Consider the following 21,719-nt stretch of genomic DNA (forward strand, 5'->3'; position numbering starts at 1 on the left):
ATTCTTTTGAAGTAAATTGCAAGAATCTGAGAAGAAGAACATGGAACTGTTGACAGATATTGAAAGACTGAAAAAGGAGACAGAAGAGCTTAGATCAGAAAAGGGTATGGCAACTGATATCCAAGTAAATAAGAACGTATTTCACATTGGTGGGTACATCTTATCCATTAAGTGTGTCATCTTGCAAGTGAAATACGGCATATATGATACCGAGAGACTTTGGCATTCAAAGTGTGAGCACAAGTCTTGCATGGTAAGATGTACCCACAGCAGTTATTTTTGCGCTTCTAATAAGTACTTATAATATTCTTCAGTTTTGTTGATATACGTGAACCAGTAAGATACTGTTTGGGTTGAAATTGCATTATTGTTATTTGGCCTGTGAATGGTGATTGACTACTGGAAAACTGTTAGAAATATAGGAGAATTTATAATTTTTTCCCCCTCTGTGATGGGTAAGGGTATTTTAGACTCCAATACCAATGGCTATATTCTTCATTTATCAACATTTGGGCCTATCTGCACTGAGAGACAACCACTTTGGAGGCACTCATAGCATTCACTGCTTTCTGGAATAGTTTCACTGATCGTCTTTGTGACCACTTAGTGAACAGTGTGGTCATATTAGCTTTGTTGTAGACGTAAGAGTATATCCTGGGATTTCTAGTGCATCTGTCCAGCAGTATTTAGCATTGTTGCTGGGAGGAGACTTTTTGGTAATTTTGAATTTAAAAAATCTTTGAGAGATGATTAATGGTTTGACTAATTCTTTTCAGTTCCCATGGTAGTAGCTGTTATATTGGTATCCTACAAGTCACAAGGGAATTCCAGTCATTTTTCAGGCCAAACTGAATTACCTGATTTTCTGTAGGGAAACCGTTTGAACTCCGAAGTTGCAAAACTCTGGCAACAATTGCTACATGGGGATGTCAGATATTGGTTCAGCCTTTACAACCTCATGGCATGTCAATCAACAATGTATTGCAATTAAGATTCATATGCTATATATAGGTCTCTGAGTGCTGGTTGGTTGGTAAAAGAATATAAGCCTGTACAGAGCACTCAGAAAGGACTGGCGCTGATTAGCCAGTACGATTGAGGGAATTGCTATTGATTTGTTTTGATGCTTAGCACTGGTATCAGGATTATACTTAATGGAGTTCTTGGAGAGGAACTCTTGGTAGCGTTTCCGTGATGATGCTTTGTCAGGTTTGGCTTTCACGTATAGATTCTTGAACTGTCTTAAATATTATGCATGACTACAGTCTTTTAAGTATTTGTAATTAATGTTTTGCCATGTGTTTTTTCCAGTGTTAAAACCTTGTTGTTTTTCTGGAAGTAGAGATAACAATTTAGTCACTTCTTTTAAAAAAAAAAAAAAATAAATAAGAAGAAGAAGAAGAAGAAAAGGAAATACATGATTCCAAGAGAGGTTGATTGTTAGGCTTTTGCCAGAAGTAAATGAATATGATTCTACTGGAATTTTCTAAATATTTTGATAGAAACATACCTTAATCCAAAATCCTTATTATTATCATTATCCTAGATTGTTTCTTGTAAGTAGAAAGATATTAATGTTTGAATGATGAACCAAATACAGGATTCAACTGCAGTCAATGTGCGGTGGCAGAGTAACTTCCTATGTATGGAAATTAATTTCTAGGAAGGGACTGTTTAGATCAGTGCATGCATCCTTTGCTCTTGATAAATATACTCCACAAACCTCGCAGGGTGGAGAGAAAACACAAAAAATGATTCTTTTAAATAGACAGTAATTTGAGAATGGTTTTTAGTCTTCTAGTAGGGTTTCAGTGGAAAAAGGAAAAGGGTTCCTTATAACGTTTCATCTCGTTGACTGTGGGATTTATTTAGAGCAAGCAGGGTGATATTGCCAGTTAGAGCAAGATCCTAAATTTTTTGTAAAGAACAGATGAGCTGTGATTGCATCAGTCTTTTGAGCTGCTGACGTTCCTGCAAGCTGTAGTCGTCATAGGTATATGTAATACATCTCTATTGTTCCGGAAGCTGGGGTTTGCATGCATGGGTGATTAAATATACCCACACGGGGACTTGAATTATGCCAAAAGAAGAGAGATCAGACAGAGCACATTCAAATAACACTCAAGTTACTCCAACCTCTGTGGCCTTGGAGAATGCGGGGCTCCCGCTCTGCTCACTGGATGAAAACCAGTCGTTGGTGTAGCATGGCAGAGGCGTTTGAAGGATTTAACCAGGATTCTATTAGTCTTAGACGTTCAAAACTGAGTGGAAGTGGATGGGCATAGAGCATCTGATTTCAGTCTTCCAACTGAGAGACGATATCATCCCCTTCAGACTCTGCATTCGGGGGGGTTCCCCTAGTAGTTGCTGGTTTGGTATTTCTTTCCTCAAATGTTGATGAAATCAGCAGTGGATCTGGGTCAAGGAACCCAGAATATGTTCAGATTTGGCGTGTCCCCCTAACAGCCTGCTCTCTATGTTTTCGTAGAACTAGGTTGTTTGCTGAAGTGGTCTTGTCATAGTAGATTAGCTAGAGGTGACCAGAGCGGGGATGACACCCGCTGGGTTAGTGTGTGTACCTGTATGTGATTCAACGCGTGTTGTAAACGAACCTGAGCACATTAGAAACCTGCCTCTTCTGTATAATGGACATGCACATACAGAAAATAAAAGTTGCATTCACATCACACGCATCCTGGTTTGGAAGAGGTTAATTAAACACATGCTGCTTGCTGAGAAGGTATATATATTAAAAAAAACAAAAAACAAAAAAAACCACTTTTATTCTGGGAAACAGATCAAAATTGACCACTCATTAAAAAATAATAGCTGAGGTCAATACCCAAAGCCTGATTCAGCACGGCAAAGGCCCTTCATGAAAAGGTCCTTTTTCTGTAGCTTAAAAACTTGCTGCTGTTTTCTAGGTGTAAAGCACCAAGACTCACAGAATTCTTTCTTGGCATTTTTGAATGCGCCTACCTCTGCTCTGGATCAATTTGAAGTAAGTGTACTACCACTTGAATTTTTTTGTTAGTGAATGGAAATGTTTAATCTTGCTGTTATATGCAGATTGTGTGCATATTTGCTTAGAGTTTGCTGCTGCATTTTATTCACATTTTCCATCTGTATTTGTGTATAATGATACGTGAGAATTGTTATTTCCAGTGTTGGGTCTCTTCTCTTGAATGCTAGTAATCAGAGTGAATTCGCTTTAAAATCTTGTATACAGAATTTCTCCCGTTTTCATAATGAACGTACAAACCGGAGATGTTCAAATGGCCTTACTCTTTGTTCAGAAAAATGCTACATAATGCAAAGACCTATTTAGTAAAAATGAGAGGAAAAGTGTAAATAACTTTTGAATGCATTCCATAACTCATTGGTGCTGTATATTTATTAAGTTTTTTCATCATTTATTCATTTTACCCAAAGTTTTATTAAGTCCAGGTAATGACTTTTCACCACCTTCTTCCTCAGGTCCCATACACTTTAAAAAAAAAAAAAAAAAAACTGTGTAATTCCTTTGTCACTTTTAGACGAAATACCAGTTTCGGTAGAAAAGCTGGAAGATAAAAAGTAAAATTAAACTACACAGTTTTCGTATCTTCTCCTTTTATTAAAAAGTAAGCAGTGCATCATTTTTCTCTTACAAAAGCAGCCGGGATGAAATACTGGTCATATTCACATTGATTACAAAACTCCAACTGAGTTCAGCGGGGACTAGACATCACCTTTACAGTTATACGTTAGCCTAAAATTTGCCCCTGTTTGTTTGGAGGTTTGGGGGGGGTTATAGAAGTTCATCATGCAGAACTATGAAAAAACCATAACCCCTGCTGTTATTAATCTTCCAAGATTTACTTTCTTTTCCTTGCATATTCGCTCTGATGAAATCCTCAAAGCTAATACCATTTTTTCATTTGCTCTTCAATGCTTTCTGTTACAAGTTATTTTTAATATAAAGATCCTGTTGGAATGTAGAAATATTATTTCCCTGAGTGAAGGCTGAAAAAACATTTGGTTTTATGGGGGTAGATAGTTATTTGTCCCTGGAAGAGGCAGTTAGCGAAAATTTTCTCGGAGGTAACTTTTACCGTTACTAGTTATTTACAGTCCTTTATTTTTGCACCTTTATTTTTACTGAACAGTTTTCTTCATCCATCTCTTTCTCTCCTTTTTTTTCTTTCCTGCTGTTTTCATTAAAATAGGATTCCTTTTCTTCCTCTTCATCCTCATTGATTGATTTTATGGATGACGTAAGTCTTTGGCTTTCAAACCAGTAAATCCCTCAATAAAAGAGATCAGTTCATTGATTTGGGCTATTCAAAGAGTAATGCAGTCAACTTAAAAATTCTGTAAGTGCAGTGAAGAACAGAATATATCTGTAACAGCATATTTATATCTATCTGTATAGATAGATGTGCAATTTTGAAATAAATGTCTTTCTTTTGGTGGAGATGAAGAATTCTTAATTGCAAAAGATTTTCCCTAATGTGGAGAAGCTGATTTGGGGCCTTGTCTACAGATGCGGCTGCTAGAAAAGGGTTGTAAAATCACCGGCAAGTTTATTTCATTTATTCTGTTGCTTTCATGTTACTACTTCAGTCGCTACTTCATTAGTTGTTTCCAGAAGTTTTCTGGTCACTTCAGTTGAAGTGTTTTCTTTGCATACAGTTAATTTCTGTTTGCTCAAATAAAATATTGTGGGTTTTTTTTTAAATATATATCATATGTATCATTGTAATCTCAATTATAACTGAAGTGACCTTTGTCATCTTTTTTATTGCCATTTGAGACACTAATTTTTAATAAAGATGGTGCTGAAATATTTGCCTGGTTAATTGCATACTAAGGGAATTATGTTAAAAGCTGTAAATTGACTGCATTATATTTATTCTAGACCCATGTAGTACACACATAACCGTAAATAATTATGAACATTTTTAAATCCATACTATGCATCCTTCGTAGAGAACTGTCCATTACAACTCTCTGTGTGTATTGTGTGTGTATGTCTGTGTGTTTGTATATATGTGTATACATATACGCACATGTCTATACATACGCATTTAGTAGTAGAGTACGGTCCCAGTTGTATTAAAATGCAGAATAATTAATTTTACTGAAGAAATTTCTGTTGTGAATGATGTAATAAAGCGGGTGTAGTGTATGGGCTGTAGAGTACGGTTTTCTGTCTTAACTTACTAATAAATAAATAAATAATATTTATATTCCTTACTTGGATTAAAGAAGGGTCTACATTGCCAGAATATTGTGAACAGTTGGTTCGGATCAGCAGGTGCTTTCATATAAAGTTACTTTTAGAAATATGTGTTACTCTCTCCCAAGACCTGTTAAATAGTAATAAATGACATATGTGGGAGAGTAAGTGATCATTTTCTGTTTTGCAAGGGTAAACTTGGGATAAGAAAGTTTTCCTGTTTGCTGTCTAATTAGTTTTGAAGGGCATGAGTAAATACAGAATAAAGCACTGCTTTTTTTCCTTTTTTCTTTAAGAAGGCAGCATGTTTTTTCACAGACATTTTGACAGCATCCCATTCATTACCTACGCAAGTGAAAAATTCTCCACGGCTGGGGTACCTCCTTTAAGACATTCTTCTAGATTTGTCCACCCAGATCAAATCTTTTCAAATACCTGTCTTTCAATCTTTGATAAAATTCTGGATACTAACGTGTATGTTGTTGCATGTGGATAGCTTATACACGCAGAATCAGACTTCAGTTATTACATCTTCAAATCGAGCCCAGCAGGACGACTTTTCTTCCCCTCAGTTTCATTGGACAAGAGCGTATTTCCGGACTGGACTGGTAGGGGCTAACCTCCATCCCACAGAGACACACTGCATAAAGAAAAGAGATGAAAGATAGGAAGAGTACCTTACAGACAAATAACTGACTTGTTTAGTTGCCTTTGTTTTATTAGAAAGAAAATTAAAGCTGATGTCCCCATTTGGAGGTGGAAGGAGGTATATAATTAAATTTTTGCTCCGTCAGTTCTGCATCGTTCATCGATTAGACCATTATTTGATTCATTCATAGTTCCATGATACACAGCCTCTGAATGGTTATTTTTTAATGATTACCAGGTTTAATGGTTATTTATGCTTTAGCTCATTAAGAGGGTTCAATGTGGGTGTATTATGCAGAATTTAAAAGAAACTAAGGGTCTTTAATAAAGCAAACCACCCTCCCTACTGGGTGTGACCTCCGTCCTCCATTCAGTGTCTCTTTTTGGCAGTAGTTACCTTGAAGGGCAAGGTTTCTTGTAACAGCTCGATGAGAACTGGGTCTGTGCTCTGTCAAGCCTGAGAAGTGTGAGTGTCCTGTACGTTACGAGCAAGGAAGAATTAGGGGTCCTCAGGCTCATGAAACGCTGCAATACGGCAGGGGTTTCAGGAAGGGGCCTCTCCAGGAATCATGAGCCCAAAGTAAATATTCCTCATGTCCTCTGTGGTTTCTCCAGCCTCTCTACTCAATCCTAAAGACGCAGAAGGAGTCTCAAATAAGATGCAGTGCTCTTACGTAGCACTGTTTGCAAGGTTTCTGAAGTCTAGGTCGCATAGACACGTAAGCAGCGCTGAGTTTGGCCCGCTAATAACATTTGAAGTTTATTAGGGTGGGTAATGCCTTCTGTGTCTGCCATCCAAATAGCATAGTTGTCTATAGCACGCTGAGAGTTATTGCAGTTAACTCTAACTGTATCAACGAGGAAATGGTAATTTCACAACTCCTTCTGAAGAGAAATGAAAGTAGACACATCCAGCTGCCTCTGATGGTAGCCTGCGGATGCTGAGCAAGAGCAGTAGTGGCTCACTGTGTGGATGGCCAACAGCTGCTTTTGGTTCCTGCGGTCCCTCCTCATGTCCTCAACATGGGGGATATCCTTGGTCAGGTTAGCAGAACTGATGCCTAAATTCTCCTAGCTGGGGAAAGGCCGTGTGCCCAGGAACGATCTCCTGTGCACGCAGGAAGGCGCAAAAAGGCTCAGGAGTCAGTTGTGCTGCCCCTTGTTTCTGGTTTTGATGAGGAGGGAGGATACCCCCGATAACTCTAACGTATTCAATTCTAAATCTTCCCAGCTGTTTCTCCTGTGTTTTTCAGGCCGTCTCTTGGTAACATCGTTTAGGTGTTAAGTCTCTTATGTCCACTAGGAAACGTCTTATAATAGAAGTTTGGGGTTTTTTTTGCAAGGCTTAGCCTCTCTAGCTGTTAGAAACAATCAACTTGTTTTATTTAAAATTGATTTTATGATTATTTAATAACAAAATGGAATGCTGTATGCCGCTGACAAAATCATTTTTCCCAGTTGTTAGAAAAGATTATTTTCCTCCTGTTACCAACACAGTATGCATTAAAAATAGCTTTCTGAAATCCTCCTGCGCCTCTGCTCGAACGCACAATCGCCATGGACTTTGGTTAGACTTAAGAGATCTGAACTTTGTAAATAACCGCAGAATAAATCACGTTCTGAATTCTCGCTATTGAACACTGAACGGAATACTTAGAGTAGTCTGTGGTGAGAGCCCTGACTGCGCTTGTGCGTCCATAATTCTTTAAGCTTAGAATGATTCTAGTTCTTAACGTTCTTTTAAATGGACGTTTCTTGCCTCCCGTTGCCTCAGAATATGTTGTTTTCAAGAGACGTTTAAAAATGAACATATACGTGTGTGTCTACAGTGCCACATCTGGAAATACAGAGTGACGAATCCTGAGCGGATGTGTGTGTTGGTCTGTTTGGTTTTGTAACGTATTCTCCTCCTTTCTCTGTTAAAGCGCTCTCCTTCCCGTATTCCAGCCAACCAAGGCAGACGTGTAAGAGGCTGTCTTACTCTCTCTGGCCCTGTATTTTTGCCTGTCATGTACATGCGTTTGTTTACTGTATGGATTGTGTATTTACCTCGCTGCATGTCTTGTGCTGCTGCTGCTGTTTGCTGCTGCTGCTGTGCTTTTTGTTGTTTTACAGCTGTGGGCTGGAAGCTTTAGGAACATTGGATTTGGTAACACTGCTGCGAGCAGAATATGCCAGTAACTAGAGCTGGAGCTTTGGGGACTTCTTCAGTTCAGTATGAAGTTCCTTGTGCAAAGTGCTCGGGGGAGACAGGTTGGGAAGATGAGCGGGCTTCAGAGGAGGACCCGTTCGTTTCCTCCCATGCCCTTGGGGAAGGGCACGTGTCAGGGTTGCAGCGATTGCCCGTGCCAGGTGGACGTTTGGCGTTCAGGGGGCATAACGCAGCAAGTGAGGGAAAGTATCTCAGCAGAAGATAGGTAAACGGGAAGTGGGAAACTATAGTAAACTGGAACACCCAAGAGGGCGGGGAGTATTGATGGGAGGAAAACAGGCTTTGATGTGTCACAGCGTATTAAGCTCTTGGTTTTTTAAGGACTCAGGTGGATTTCTAAACACAATGTTAAGAAAGCTTCATCAGACGGGATATGTTGTGTCCGTCTTGAACTCATACTCCTCTTATCTTGAACTCCCTTCTTTTACTGCTTGTGTATGCATATGATAATAGGAATAGGAAGGCATAAAAAAAAGTGAATATTCAGTAAATGAACAATAATATCAACTGCCGTAATAACGACATTACCTATGCAGTTAAAAGCACAAATAACTATCTTCTCAGGCAAGCTTACCGTGACTCCTTATTTTTGACCACTGTGGCTCCAAATTGAGAAGTTCACCTCTCCTCCAGATGTGTGTAAGCACTGGCCAGCTGGGGCTCAGTCCTACACAGGTGACCTTGTGTAGACCGCGAAGCAGGTAGTCCTGTGTAGACCAACACCCAGTTAGCCCTGTGAAAGACAGCAAAGCTATTACAATTCAGTAGCAAACGTGCTTTTCATAATCCAGTAGGTTAGTTTAGAACTAATTGTCACGGTGTTAATATGGTCCACTTAAGCTTTTGGCCGTAGTGGAGTTAGCTTGCTTTTGCACTTAATTCTTCTCATTGAAGTAAGGAACCTGAAGAGTTACTGCAGTAATGCAGCTTAAGGCCCTGCTTCTGCACTACAGCTGGTTAAATTCCCCTCAAATTCTGTAACAGTCGATCAGATTCTGTGTGTTTTGAGGGCTTTTGAGGTACATAAGCAAAGTAAAACTACATTTTTTACTAGTTCAGCAGTTGCCTTCTAACCACAAAAGCTTTGTAGCACATTCCAGGAAAGTTCTATCGTTTATATTATCCTCGGACTAAATTTTTTACGAGACGCCATGAAAGTGTTCTTTGGTATGCAGATGCCACTTTGAAAGGGAAAGCGTTCTGCATATCTGTCTGGAAACATTTATGAAATGATAGGTTAGATGTCTGAATTTAACTTGCACAAGAAAAGGAACGTCTGTTTCTTGCTGTGAAAAATTCTCCTGCAGTTTACTCATTGGGCTTATTTTTCCTAATATCAGCATCAAAAAGACGTTTGAATTTTTTCAAGGTTAAACAGTCTTGGAGTGGGCTCCAAGTTACCGCATGTTTAGATTTGGGTTGAAAAGAAGTTTAAAATAATTGAAACAGTCATATATCTGAGGATTTATTACTGAAAGGCATCAATGTTTCTAATACTGGATAAAGCTTCCAATTATAATTTGCTTCTGATAAGTCTGAGCACAGAATGTTTGCTTTACTGCTAATTTTTGCCACAATGCTTGAAATACGTGATATACGTGTAGAAAACAGGTGTATCCCCTTGTGAGAATTTCTGTTTTCATTACAGAAAGAGGATGAAGGCATCCTAACATGCCTGAGCTGATTAAACTGATGAGCTTCATCTCTGCTAGTTGATTTTTTTGAAGGCTGTGGTAGAACTAGAAGCCTTCAAACTTAACTCGCTACTCGTTTAAAAAAAAAAAAAAAAAAAATTTGCACCTGCACCTGTTCACTACCATGACTGACTTTTTAGAGAACAGGACTGTATATGCATGAATAGGATTGTCTGGGAAATAGATTTTTATTCTCTTAAAAGCAGTAATGTTTGTGGAATTCTTAGTGTGGTGTCAATGGCAAATGAGGAAAAAATCATTGTAATGTTCAAATATTTTCTGTAAAGGTTGCTGCATATTTTATTTTGTGGAATACCACGGTAGCCGAATCCTTAGCAATGGGACAAACATTGATAACGTTTCTGCAGAAAAGATGGACGTGCAATAGGGCCTCCTTTAGGCCCCCAGCTTTTGGTTTTGTTATTTGCGGAGAAAAGTATCCTCAGCTCACTTTAAGAAGATTTTTTTTTAAATCCGAACTAACATAGAAAATGTAGACTTGTAGATGACTTGTAGAAGTCTCCTCCTTTCTCTCATTTTCAGCTGCATTGACAAAGATTCATCCAAGATGGCTTGTTATCCAAAATATACAATCATACCAACATGCCCTGTTGTTCATTATCGTCCGATGTTTGACTTAGTTTTGTTGTATAACAAGGACCAAGAAAAAAGCCCCCTGAATAAACTGTATTCTAATAAAGTTGGGTTCCCTTTTTGTAGTTGAAATGGTGTGCAAAAAATCAACTCTCTGGGTATATTATTAACACTAACCTAAGGAAATACAATGGTTACTTTGCTTTTTCCTCCTTGTTTTCTCCTAAATGTGTTGGTAATGATTTAGGTATTTGGGAGTTCATTCCTAACAAATCTCTACTGCAGGTGGACAGAACAGTAGTGCTTAGAAAATATTCAGCCTTTAAAATTCTCTTCGAGCACTCATCAGGCCCCTGAACTAGCAGCTGGTATGCATGTGCTCAGCTCTCAGCAGAAGTCTTGACGTGTTCATATTCAAGAACTTTCCTTTAGTTTTTGTAGCTTAATCAGGGAATCACTTAAAACAGAATTGTTTCTCTCGGTTCTCTTTTTAGGAATTTTACAGCTTCCATATTTTATTTTGGTGAAAGTCAGGAAATCTTTTTTTTTTTTTTTTTTAAGAATGTCGTTGATTTATTTGTTTGTGGTTTTTTGTGTTTTCCTCTTGAATTGTTTCCATAGATCGATTCAGTTGAGAACTTTACGTTGTCTAATACGCCATCACGGGATGAAGATATCAAGTCTCACCTCCATTCAAGATCAAGGTCTCCTTCTACAGCTAGTGAGATTGAACCGATTGAGGTACTCGATGTCGACAAATTTTACTTTTTTTTTTTTTTCTTTTTTGTAAGGAGTAGCAGTTTGAATCTCATAAAAATTACTGTTGCAAATCCTTTTGTTCAGATTGAAACTCGTTCCTTTGCAGGGACAATTTAGGACATTGTAAATAGCCCACTGCACTACTGGTGAACTGTATGTTGGAGAACACTAAATTTCCTTTCAAATACAGTTAGTTGATTCGGACTGGGGAATATATGTGGAATCGCTTATTAGATACGGTCTCTCCTCCTAACTTTTCTTAAATAATCATGACTAAGGATATGTTTGCAAAAAGTCAATGTTATACTGTAGTTTGGTGTAACAGCACATTTCAGAGCGCTGTTGAAGATATAGTCAATGCAAAATATTAACAAGGCTCTGCGACTGTAATAATATATCCCCTTTCCATTAAAATAATTTAACCTCCTGATTATATGGGAAAAGGTTCAGTCAAGTGTTGCAGATAATACAGAACTCTTTTTGTCGTGTAAGAAATTAATCTTATACACCGTTTTGCTGAGAAGTAAGATCTGTTTTCTTGAGTCCCTGCCTGTGTTAATCAATGTGGTTTCGTTCCTTGTCTGCCTAGGAGGTGTGCGGGGGGGCAGGTTATAGTGTTTTCGTTTTACTCGAGCTGTCTTTGATAATGCGTATTTGAACCTTTGGGGGCTTTGTTCAGGTTACAGATCATCCTCCCCGTTCAATTCACACACCAACCATGAGGACAGCCTATATTGGATCGGGACTCCCTGCACCAAAGGTACTCAGTCAAGCGTTCACGTGGTCTGTACAGTAAGGGGGAAAAATACCACTCCTGGGCAACAGCTTCGGGAGAACTGTCAGAATAATCTTACTAGAGCTGCTTGGAAGAGTTATTTTAAATGAATGCTGATTGCTGTTGATGATGCTGATTCTGGTGCAGAATGCTGTTGCGTTCTTGTGCTCTGCAGCGCGACAGGTTGGACTAAGCATGCCAGTGCCTAGGAAAAACATAAGTGGACGTTAGAAGGAAATGTTCGTACTGGAACGTACTGAAAGGAAAAGAGACTTCCTAGGAAGAGGCCGTTTTTCAGCGTCTGGCTGAGCAAGCTGCCTCTGTGCTCTGCATGTAATAAAATTGATGTCTCGGATTAGCACAGATGATTATTTTGAGAAAAGGCAAAGAGTGAGCCTGAGTGAAACCATAGTGTGGTGTTTTTTTTTTTTTTTTGGGGGGGGGGGGGGAGAAGCAATGGAGAGTGAGCGCTACGGCTCTGGGTTGGGAAAAGGAAATCCAGTTTTTCCATCTTTCTGCTTTTTGCTTGCCTAAATACTTATTTTACATCAGCTGTTGAAATTAAGTTGCCACTGGCAGAATGAGGCAGTGTACACGAATTCATAGAGGAATTGCATATAGTCAAATAAATGAGGAACAGGATACAAGCTCTTAAAGGAAAAATTTTCTCATAAAAGTTTCCGAAGTATCTCAGTGGCTTAGGAATATAAAAAACAGTGTTTTTGCAATTAATCAGGTAAGCCTTTGAAATAGATCTGTTTCACGACTTTGATAAATGACAAAGTAGCAGAAGACTTTTTTCATTTGTGTAAAGAAAAGCTAAGAAAGTTGTTTCTGCAGGCAATGTCTTGTGTCGGCAATATTTTTGGCAATATTTTTAATAGATCAATTAAAAATTATCGTATGTATTTGCACTTGAAATCATGTGAAATAGTTTGTACTGTGCACGTTATTCCATTTCTGCAAGCATTTTGCCAAAACACTGCATAATGATTGGTCTTCTAATTTATTATGTTTCCTAAGGAGCCTTCTTTTAGGATTGCGTTAGTTTTTGAAGCTACGTTTTGTTCCTCTGCAGTTTCAAAATAAGCCTTCTATCTGTAGACAGAAAGCTCCTAGAGTAACAGTAAAACTGTCATTAAATATGGATGAAGTTTGAGCCCTTAAGTGTGATATCTTATGCTCTGAAAAACCGGAAAGTGAATAAAATTTTAATATTCGTAGCCATTGAAGTAGCCTGCAGAAGTTGTCTTATTTCAGATCACGTACGTTATTCTTATAGATTATAGTCTGTGTTCCCAGGAACTAAGGAGAAGTCCCTTCAAAATCCGTGTCATCTGTACTCTTGCTTTTAAATTGTGTATTCTGAAATTGCCTCTGCCTGACACCGTAAAACTGGACTCTGTCATTCTTTCTGGCATAAAAGTTAGAATTTAGAAAAAGTATGATGCTTTGCTTTCAGCTAAGGCAACCCTCCTTGCAGCTAAGCATTTGAATGTGCCTCTTGGAAAACACATACACCCATCTATTCAGCTTCTGGAGTGTAACGGGATAATTTGTAGACAGACCTTGGCAATTTTCCTATCTGTGATGGAAGTGACTTCAGGTACCGAGGCAAGGTCCAGTTTCCATGGTTTAGTTTACAGGGGATGGTGTAAGCTATCAATCACAAGCACTGATAAAGAATGTTTTCAGCCCATATGCCAGGAACTCAGGTTTCGTTTCAGCAAACACAAGTAAGTTACGTTTGTAAATACACCTATACACTTTTATGTCTGTGAAAAAATAACTGTTCTTCTCCAAAAGCGTTGTGTTAACATCCTTGTCTGTTTGTTTCACAGCCTAAAGCCCACCAGTTTGTAGTGAAATCATTTAATACCCCAACAAAATGCAATCAATGCACGTCGCTGATGGTTGGTTTAATAAGACAGGGCTGCACTTGTGAAGGTAAGTATGAGTAAAAGAAATGGGAATTGAAGTTTTTGTAGATGCAAGTTGCATAGTAAATGTTAGGGTGCAGTAGTGCAGGAGTCTTTTATGTTTACAGTTTGCATAACAGAATGTATTCTCATGCTGCAGTCTTTCGACATTGAAAGCCAAGCATTTTGAGTAACTTACGTAACGGGTTACCCAGTTGACCGGGGGCACGTTTATTCTGGTTGCTGGCAATAAGCTTAGTTTAGATTTTTTTTTTTTTTTTTTTTAAATTTAAAACAGCAGTAAGGGGCAACGGTCAGTGGGTCAAGTGTGCTGACAGTAGTTTTGCTTTATGACTAAGAGCAAAACGCAAGACAGCTTTGTTACTCGGTACCAAATTTTCTCTCTTCCGGGAGGGATTTACTCTAGGTTTGTACAGGCACAGGGTAATGCATGTCATTTAGAGGAGTTACCAGTGGCCTAGAAAAAAACGATACACCAATTATTCCAATTTGAGCTTCTCATTAGGCTCTTTCTTACCTGAATGAAATCGAACTGTGTATCCATACAGCTCTGAGAGTGGGAAAATCTGAAGTTAGATCAGTTCAAATCATGTGCTGCTACTGTATGTGAGCTTACCTTTCTGCCTTGGTGTAGCAAAGTTCAGTGAAACTATTCAGTTATTGGTGGTCAACTGTACGCACTTCAAAAAAAAAAAAAAAAAAAAAAAAGACGACCACTTTATGTATGTCATCATCATTGTCATAGCTTTTGCACTGCAAAAGAAATAATCATCGAATTGTTTTGTTTCTCCTCCTTCTTACAAGTATGTGGATTCTCCTGCCACGTGACCTGTGCAGACAAGGCCCCTGCAGTATGTCCGATCCCTCCCGAGCAGACTAAGGGTCCCTTGGGGATAGATCCGCAGAAAGGCATAGGAACAGCGTATGAAGGGCATGTCCGTGTAAGTATCAGGTGCTGCCTTTGGACACTTATGTTAAAGTTATCGTTTTCTTGACTTGGAAGTTAGCTCTATTTTAATTGGGGGGGGGGGGGGGGGGTGGAGGCGGGGTGTCAGTTATACCTTAAGGTAACAGTTTGGAAAATAAGACCTAAATCTTTATGAAGCAGCTCCAGCATTTTCAAAAGTAATTCTCTCTCCCTCTCTGTCAGCCATTGTTTTTTGAGCAGGTCTTGAACAGACCATCTCAAGATCCGATTGTCTTCCAGGGCCAGTCAGTTTTTCTGTTAACCCTAGTGCTGGTTAGGGTCATTTTTTCTAATGAGGATGTTAGTAAAGAAATACTAAAAAGCTACTATATGTAGTTTGAGCCAGGTGCCCACTGACAAAGTAGAGTTACGTTTCTTTCTCAACATATCTTTACGAATATATATTTGAATGAGCTTGTGAATTAAGAAGAGAGAATCTGTGGTGCTGTGAATTTTTAAATAATACGTCGTGGTATGTGTACAGCTGTATTTTATGTTCTTACTGCACAAGTGCTATTGCTTGTGTTGCTTGACGTTATCACTGAACACAAACTTGTCAGAGTAGATGAGAGAATTGATATTTGCACTGTTTCATTTTTGATTGGACACAAGCTTAAAGAGAGTTAATCAGAATTTGTTTTGCTAAAGGTACCAAAACCAGCTGGAGTAAAGAAGGGTTGGCAGAGAGCACTGGCAGTGATCTGTGATTTCAAACTCTTCCTGTATGATGTAGCAGAAGGAAAAGCCTCCCAGCCCAGTGTGATAGTGAGTCAGGTTATTGACATGAGGTAAGCTGTTTGGCACTGAGTGGGAGCTGTTCAGGGACACTAGGAGACTTTTTTTCCTCCCTTCCTTTTTGCAAAATCAGTAAGCAAGCTCCAGGGCATGTATGAAACATTGTAATCTTTGTTCAGGGCCTCTAACTTCTGCTAGAAAAAGCAGTATTTGAAGTTAGCCCAAACTCCGCTCGTGTGTTCACATGTGGTAATTTTAACTTCATTATTACTTTTTGTGCCTAAATGCATCTGTCCAGCTATGTGGAAGATCTGGAATGAGTAAAGAAGAAAATTACTTTCTTTTGTGGTCAAATGCAATTTTGAAAGACAGACAAAACTTTGTTACAGCATAAAACGTATACAGTTTTTGATTCAGAAAGGCTGAATAGGTTGTTTCTGTCTGTCTTCTGAATTACTGAAAGCCTGCTGACTTCATTGGAGATTGAGGATATTCAGCATACCCAACTAAGAGTAAAGCTCATCTCTGAAGATCTAGATTTGTTTATTCAGGAAATCTCAACCACTGTCATTTATAGCTTCTAGTGAATGCAGATTTTTATGAAAGAGTTGGGAGGGGTGAGCTTGGTCTGGTCTGTTTTTTAAGTTTACTTTCTAAAGTTTTTAACGTAAAGAGACGAAAACAGATATTCTGAATAGCTTTATCTTAGTGAGCTTTCATCAGAAATTAATTATGTTATATTACATTTGTGAGTTATATCTGCAGACATAGATGAAAGTCAGAATTATTTTAAAAATTAGATCTCGGTGCTATCTTCTTGTGTCCTTAACAAAACAAGACTGTTGGTGCTATGGAAATGAAAGTTAAAAAGAAACTTACAGACTTTTGTTCTCTTTAACTCTATTTAAATGGTGTTTGTGGTCTCCCTAAGGGATGAAGAATTCTCAGTGAGTTCCGTCTTGGCCTCTGATGTCATCCATGCAAATCGAAAAGATATTCCCTGTATCTTTAGAGTAAGTACATATGTCTTGAACTTGCCAATCCAGAAGTACAGTGTTTCCCAGTGTGATGTACAGTGTGCATTCACTGACTGTCTGCTAGTATTTTCTCTCCTTTGCAAGCTCTGGTCATGTTGTATCCATGGCTGCAGCAGTGCATAAGTTCTGTACATACCTCGTTTGCATGATACAAATAGTGGTGGTACCTTTAGACACACTCTGATCTCCCCTTTAACGTGGATTTTATTTTCTAACCTTCACAATAAGATGTATTTTTCTCAACTTGTTAGTCATCTGTAATTTCTGCTGTTCTACAGGACCTTATGCGTTTTCGTTTTCTAAAGTTCGGTCTTCTGCTTCTCAGTTTAATTTGTTGTATTATTCTTATTCCTCAAGCCTTTATTGTGTGTGTTTTCTTCGTAAATGAGCATTGGATCTTTTAAAAACTGCCATTCATCAGGTAGTTAGTATAGGAATCTAGTACAAAAATATTTGGTAAAACATTTATATCAGAGACCTGATCTCAGAATGTTGTTGTCATTGGCTTTTGCTAATATTACTCTTACTTTTAGTAGACGTTTCATTGAAGCCTTGACCTCACTGAAATATCTTTGGTGTTGGTTTTATTAATCCCTCCATCGTTTCTTTACTATACCGTTGCTTTTCACTCCTTGTTTTTCCACTACTTTTCCACCGTTCATCATTCTGCACGTTAAAAGGAGGCAAACCTGGAAGGGGGCTTTCACTATAATCTGTAGTAGCTGTACCAAATGCGTGAAAAGGGTCGTAGATCATTCTTTCATAAATACCCTTCCCATTTCATTAAATTATTAACAAGAATTATTGGTCTTCAAAAATGGAAAATATTTTGTAACAAACGTTTAAAAATTGCTGTGAAGAACAGATGCCTCGTAAATAGAGGGTGGAGATTTTAGAGTAAATACAAATGCGTTTAGAATGAAATTGAAGTTTTCTCATATTTTGCTGAGTTAGTCATAGTCTGTAGTATTTTCTGCTGTGGATTCTGGATTATGTTAGAGTTTCCTATTAACTAAGGGTAAATTCTTGCATTCTCAGTACAGACAGCTAAGTAAAACAGCCTTTACGGGCATCTAATATCCTCATATCAGTGATCATGATGAAATTTTTTTTTTATCACTTATGGCTTAAATTATGTATTTAAAATTTTTCAGGTCACAGCATCCCAGCTCTCTGCGTCCAGTAATAAGTGTTCAATCCTGATTCTAGCAGACGGTGAGAATGAAAAAAGCAAGTGGGTAGGAGTCTTGAATGAATTGCATAGGATCTTGAAGAAAAACAAACTCAAAGACCGTTCAGTCTATGTTCCAAAAGAGGCTTATGACAGCACCTTACCCCTCATCAAAACAACGCAGTCAGCAGCAATCATAGGTACGAAATGAGTAGGAAGAATGCTCTTGGAAGAATCTCTTATTAGAGATTCTCATTTTACCTGAATAAAGCAGACTAACGTAGTTGATCCATGATTGCCTCTTCAACAGGTATGCTGAAAGCATGCTTTTTGAGCCAAAAACATAGTAAATGACGTTATCTCCTGAACAAATAATATTTAGTGTTTTTCATCCCATATTTATGGGCTTATGACAGAAACGTTCACTGTGCTGTGCCTCTGTCAGATCTGTAAGGAACTTCCCCCTACGCACACGCCTATAATTATCGATCATTTTTGACTGACAGCTGGATATGACTCTTCTGGTATTCTGTAAATATACTTCCTTAACTAGGCAAAATTAGCGCTATAGACTAGATTTGAATCACTGGCTTTACAAAAATCTGCTTGTGGGGCCAGAGAGAAAATTAGAGAGCAGAGAGCCAAATCAGTCCTTTTAAATGCTACTGTGCAAGTTTTGTTATACTCAGATTATTTAAATGTGATGTTACAGTTGTTGACTGCAAAGCCAGTGATACACGTAAGTGCCCTGAGTGGTTTGTTAAAATAAAGTTTCTTCGTGTTATTTCAACAAATGTGAGAAATGGGAAAAGACTTTTCTTTGAGAAATTTGAAAAATATTGGGGAGATTACTAATGTTTTTTCTGTTACATGAATGTGTTTTGTTTGGCTTTATATTTGTTTATCTCAAGATATTAAAGAACTATCTCTCTTAATCAGAATTATCACTTGTGTTGAAGTATTTCTGAAGAAAGATAACCTTTATTTTTCTTTAATATCACAGACCATGAAAGAATAGCTCTGGGCAATGAAGAAGGGTTATTTGTTGTGCACGTCACCAAAGACGGTAAGAAATCAAGAACTGGTAGTAATTATCGTAATATTACGAAAGTATCGTTAAGTATTCAGACAGTGATTTTGTAAGCTTTGTTCTCTTTCCGTATCCTCTGGTTTCATTTTTCTCAATTTACAATATGAAAGGTTATCAGCTGGACAGCCCCGTATAAGAGCTGAAAACCAAGCCGTTCTGTGTGCTTTCTGTTTTGTGTATCGTTTCCAGTAACAAAGATCCAGCATCTGGAATGCAGCTGAAGATTTTATTCGTTTTTTTTGAAGCAGGGTCAATAGTGAATTTAGACCGGGTGGCCAAGGGCTTTGTCCAGTCGAGCCTTGAAAATATCCAATGACAGAGATGCCAGAACATCTCTGGGCAGCCTGTTCCAATATTTAGTTAGACTCACAGCAAAACATTTTCTTCCCTATATCCAGGTGGAACCTCTCCTTTTTCAATTCATTATTATTGTCTCTTATTCTCCTGCTGTGTACCTCAGTAGGGAGTATACTTCATCTTCTCAGTAACCTCCCCCTTGGCACTGGAGATGGGAGCTTACGTTCAGTAAAGTTAAGAGACGTAATAACAGATGCTAAAGCTAATTCAACAAGCAGTGGGTTTAATTGCAGGGTTTTTTTTTTCGTTATTCAGTAATTTTTCTGGCTATAAACAGCCTTTGAAATGAATACTGAAATAATACTGCAGTTTCATTGCGTAGAATCTACTCCTCCCTTTTTCTGACGGGGAAATGCCAAAGGTCTGTCCAGCATCACCGCATTTAATACTATTCAACACACAAGTTTTGACTCTGTATTCTTTGATATCACAAGGAAGCAATAGAGGGAATTTCTTGGGTTTGAGTTATAGCTTAGTCCTTTGCAAATACATATATTTTTAACCAATTTACACTTTAACATTGTTTATTTAGATTTGGGGTTTTGTTTTGTTCTGTTTTTAGAGATTATTCGTGTTGGTGACAATAAGAAGGTTCATCAGATTGAGCTTATCCCAAATGAACAGCTCATTGCAGTGATCTCAGGACGAAACCGTCACGTGCGGCTTTTCCCTATGGCTGCCCTGGATGGAAGGGAGACTGAGTTTTATAAGTTGGCAGAAACAAAAGGCTGCCAGTCTGTAGTTTCTGGACATGTGCGCCATGGAGCCCTTACTTGCCTATGTGTAGCTATGAAAAGGCAGGTCCTCTGTTATGAACTGAATCAGAGTAAGACACGTCACAAAAAGATCAAGGAGATCCAAGTCCAGGGGAATGTCCAGTGGATGTCAGTCTTCAGTGAGCGTCTCTGTGTGGGCTACCAGTCAGGTTTCTTAAAATATCCCCTTCATGGAGAAGGTAGCCCATACAGTCTGCTCCATCCAGATGACCACACACTATCATTTATCTCACAGCAGCCAACTGATGCCATCTGCGCAGTCGAAATCTCAAATAAAGAATACCTGCTGTGTTTTAGCAGCGTAGGGGTTTACGTTGACTGCCAGGGCCGAAGATCTAGACAACAAGAACTGATGTGGCCCGCAACTCCATCTTCTTGCTGTAAGTTGTTCTCTGTGTATACTTGCTATCGTACATTGAAATGACCACCACTTGTATTAATATCCCCATTTGATGCGACTTGCCATCTGATGTGAAATTCAAGCAAAATTACCTGACAGATAAATGAAGTCTCTCAACTTCTGTCAGCATCTTAAAATCTGGTCAGAGGGTTTGGTTCTGGTCTCACTGATGCTAGTTTTGACAGCTCTGTAACTGACCTATACTGCTCTAACTTAAAGAAGAGTCAAGGGTCAGGATTTCAAACGTGGTTACCTCGTATTAAATGCCTAAACACGTGAGCTGATCTCTAAATCAGCCGAAAGTCCTCAGGTCCTACAGAGCTAAAGGGATCTTTTTATGCATTCAGAACCACTGGAACTAAACTGTTGGCATTCAGAGCCTTAAAATTTGACTGTACTTTAGGTCATCGTTGTGATTCAAACATTCGTGATGTTCAGAATCATCAGGATCTGGTACTTGACTTGTCTTCCCTTATGGTGTTTATCCTGTTCACTGGTTTTTTTTGGTTCCCTTTTTTTCCTTACTTATACATTCTCTCTTCTTCAACGTTTTTCTGTCTGCTCTTTTCTCGTTTATCTCCTCTCTTCTTCTGTTCTTTTTTTTTAAAGTCAGTTTTTAAGTTTTCCCTCTCTTACCTCTCTTTTCCACCCTGCCTCTCTCCTTTCCAAATACAAGGTGAAGTGTGATAGGCAGTATTGAAAATATATTGATTTTCAAAATGGTCTGACTTCTTACTTCACTGTGACAGCGATACAGTCCGACTGTGAAGGAGAGGACTTGTGTGAGTGAAGCCCCTTCTGAATGTGGAAGGAGCAACTTTTACAGACAGTCTCTTCTAGTTTCCAACCAAGAGTGTGATTATTACAGTGTCGAGACTTGGAGAATGAATAGATGAAAATAAAAGATTGTGGGATAGATTGAAGACCGGGTATTTTCACATGGAGGCCACCTGTACTGGTCATTGCCATCTGTGGAAAGTTTTCGATTGCCTTAGTGAAGTGGCTTGAGGTTATCGTTCCGCTTCTGAGCAGATTTGTACTTTATAGCAGAGCTGTCACGTTTAAACACAAATTTGATGCTTTTATTAGTCTTGATAGACCGTGGCAGTCTTGTTGCAGATGTGGAAGTACAAAATTCTCCTTCAGAAGTGTCCTGGTGGAACAAACTCCATGTTGGGGAGATGTACCAGATGAGTAGCACCGATTTCCCTTTACAATCAGGAAAATAAGGGAAGAGAATTAAAACTAGAAGAAAATACCAAGCCTGTCTTGACTATGTCAGGGCACTTAGTTCCAGCTGAGGTTCATTTAGTGCGTAGTCTAAAAGCTAGGAGCTGAGTTTG

The 21,719-nt window shown here is 38.5% G+C and overlaps 1 protein-coding gene across 8 annotated transcripts in view; it reads left to right on the forward strand.

The window, feature by feature from the left end:
- Positions 1-21,719, forward strand: part of CDC42BPA (CDC42 binding protein kinase alpha) — a 200,241-nt gene that overhangs the window by 151,547 nt on the left and 26,975 nt on the right. For 4 of the 8 annotated variants that reach the window (XM_068940120.1, XM_068940123.1, XM_068940125.1 and 1 more), the window contains 12 exons: positions 13-104; positions 2,925-3,001; positions 7,795-7,833; positions 10,991-11,110; positions 11,808-11,888; positions 13,745-13,850; positions 14,648-14,784; positions 15,459-15,598; positions 16,477-16,558; positions 17,737-17,953; positions 18,757-18,819; positions 19,763-20,356. In XM_068940120.1, coding sequence (XP_068796221.1) covers positions 13-104; positions 2,925-3,001; positions 7,795-7,833; positions 10,991-11,110; positions 11,808-11,888; positions 13,745-13,850; positions 14,648-14,784; positions 15,459-15,598; positions 16,477-16,558; positions 17,737-17,953; positions 18,757-18,819; positions 19,763-20,356 — 1,748 coding nt within the window. The remainder of the gene's footprint in view (positions 1-12; positions 105-2,924; positions 3,002-7,794; positions 7,834-10,990; positions 11,111-11,807; positions 11,889-13,744; positions 13,851-14,647; positions 14,785-15,458; positions 15,599-16,476; positions 16,559-17,736; positions 17,954-18,756; positions 18,820-19,762; positions 20,357-21,719) is intronic. The other 4 variants (XM_068940121.1, XM_068940127.1, XM_068940128.1 and 1 more) reach the window with 2 other exon arrangements.

This window comes from Struthio camelus, chromosome 3 (assembly GCF_040807025.1).
Source record: "Struthio camelus isolate bStrCam1 chromosome 3, bStrCam1.hap1, whole genome shotgun sequence".
Taxonomy (NCBI): Eukaryota; Metazoa; Chordata; class Aves; order Struthioniformes; family Struthionidae; genus Struthio; species Struthio camelus.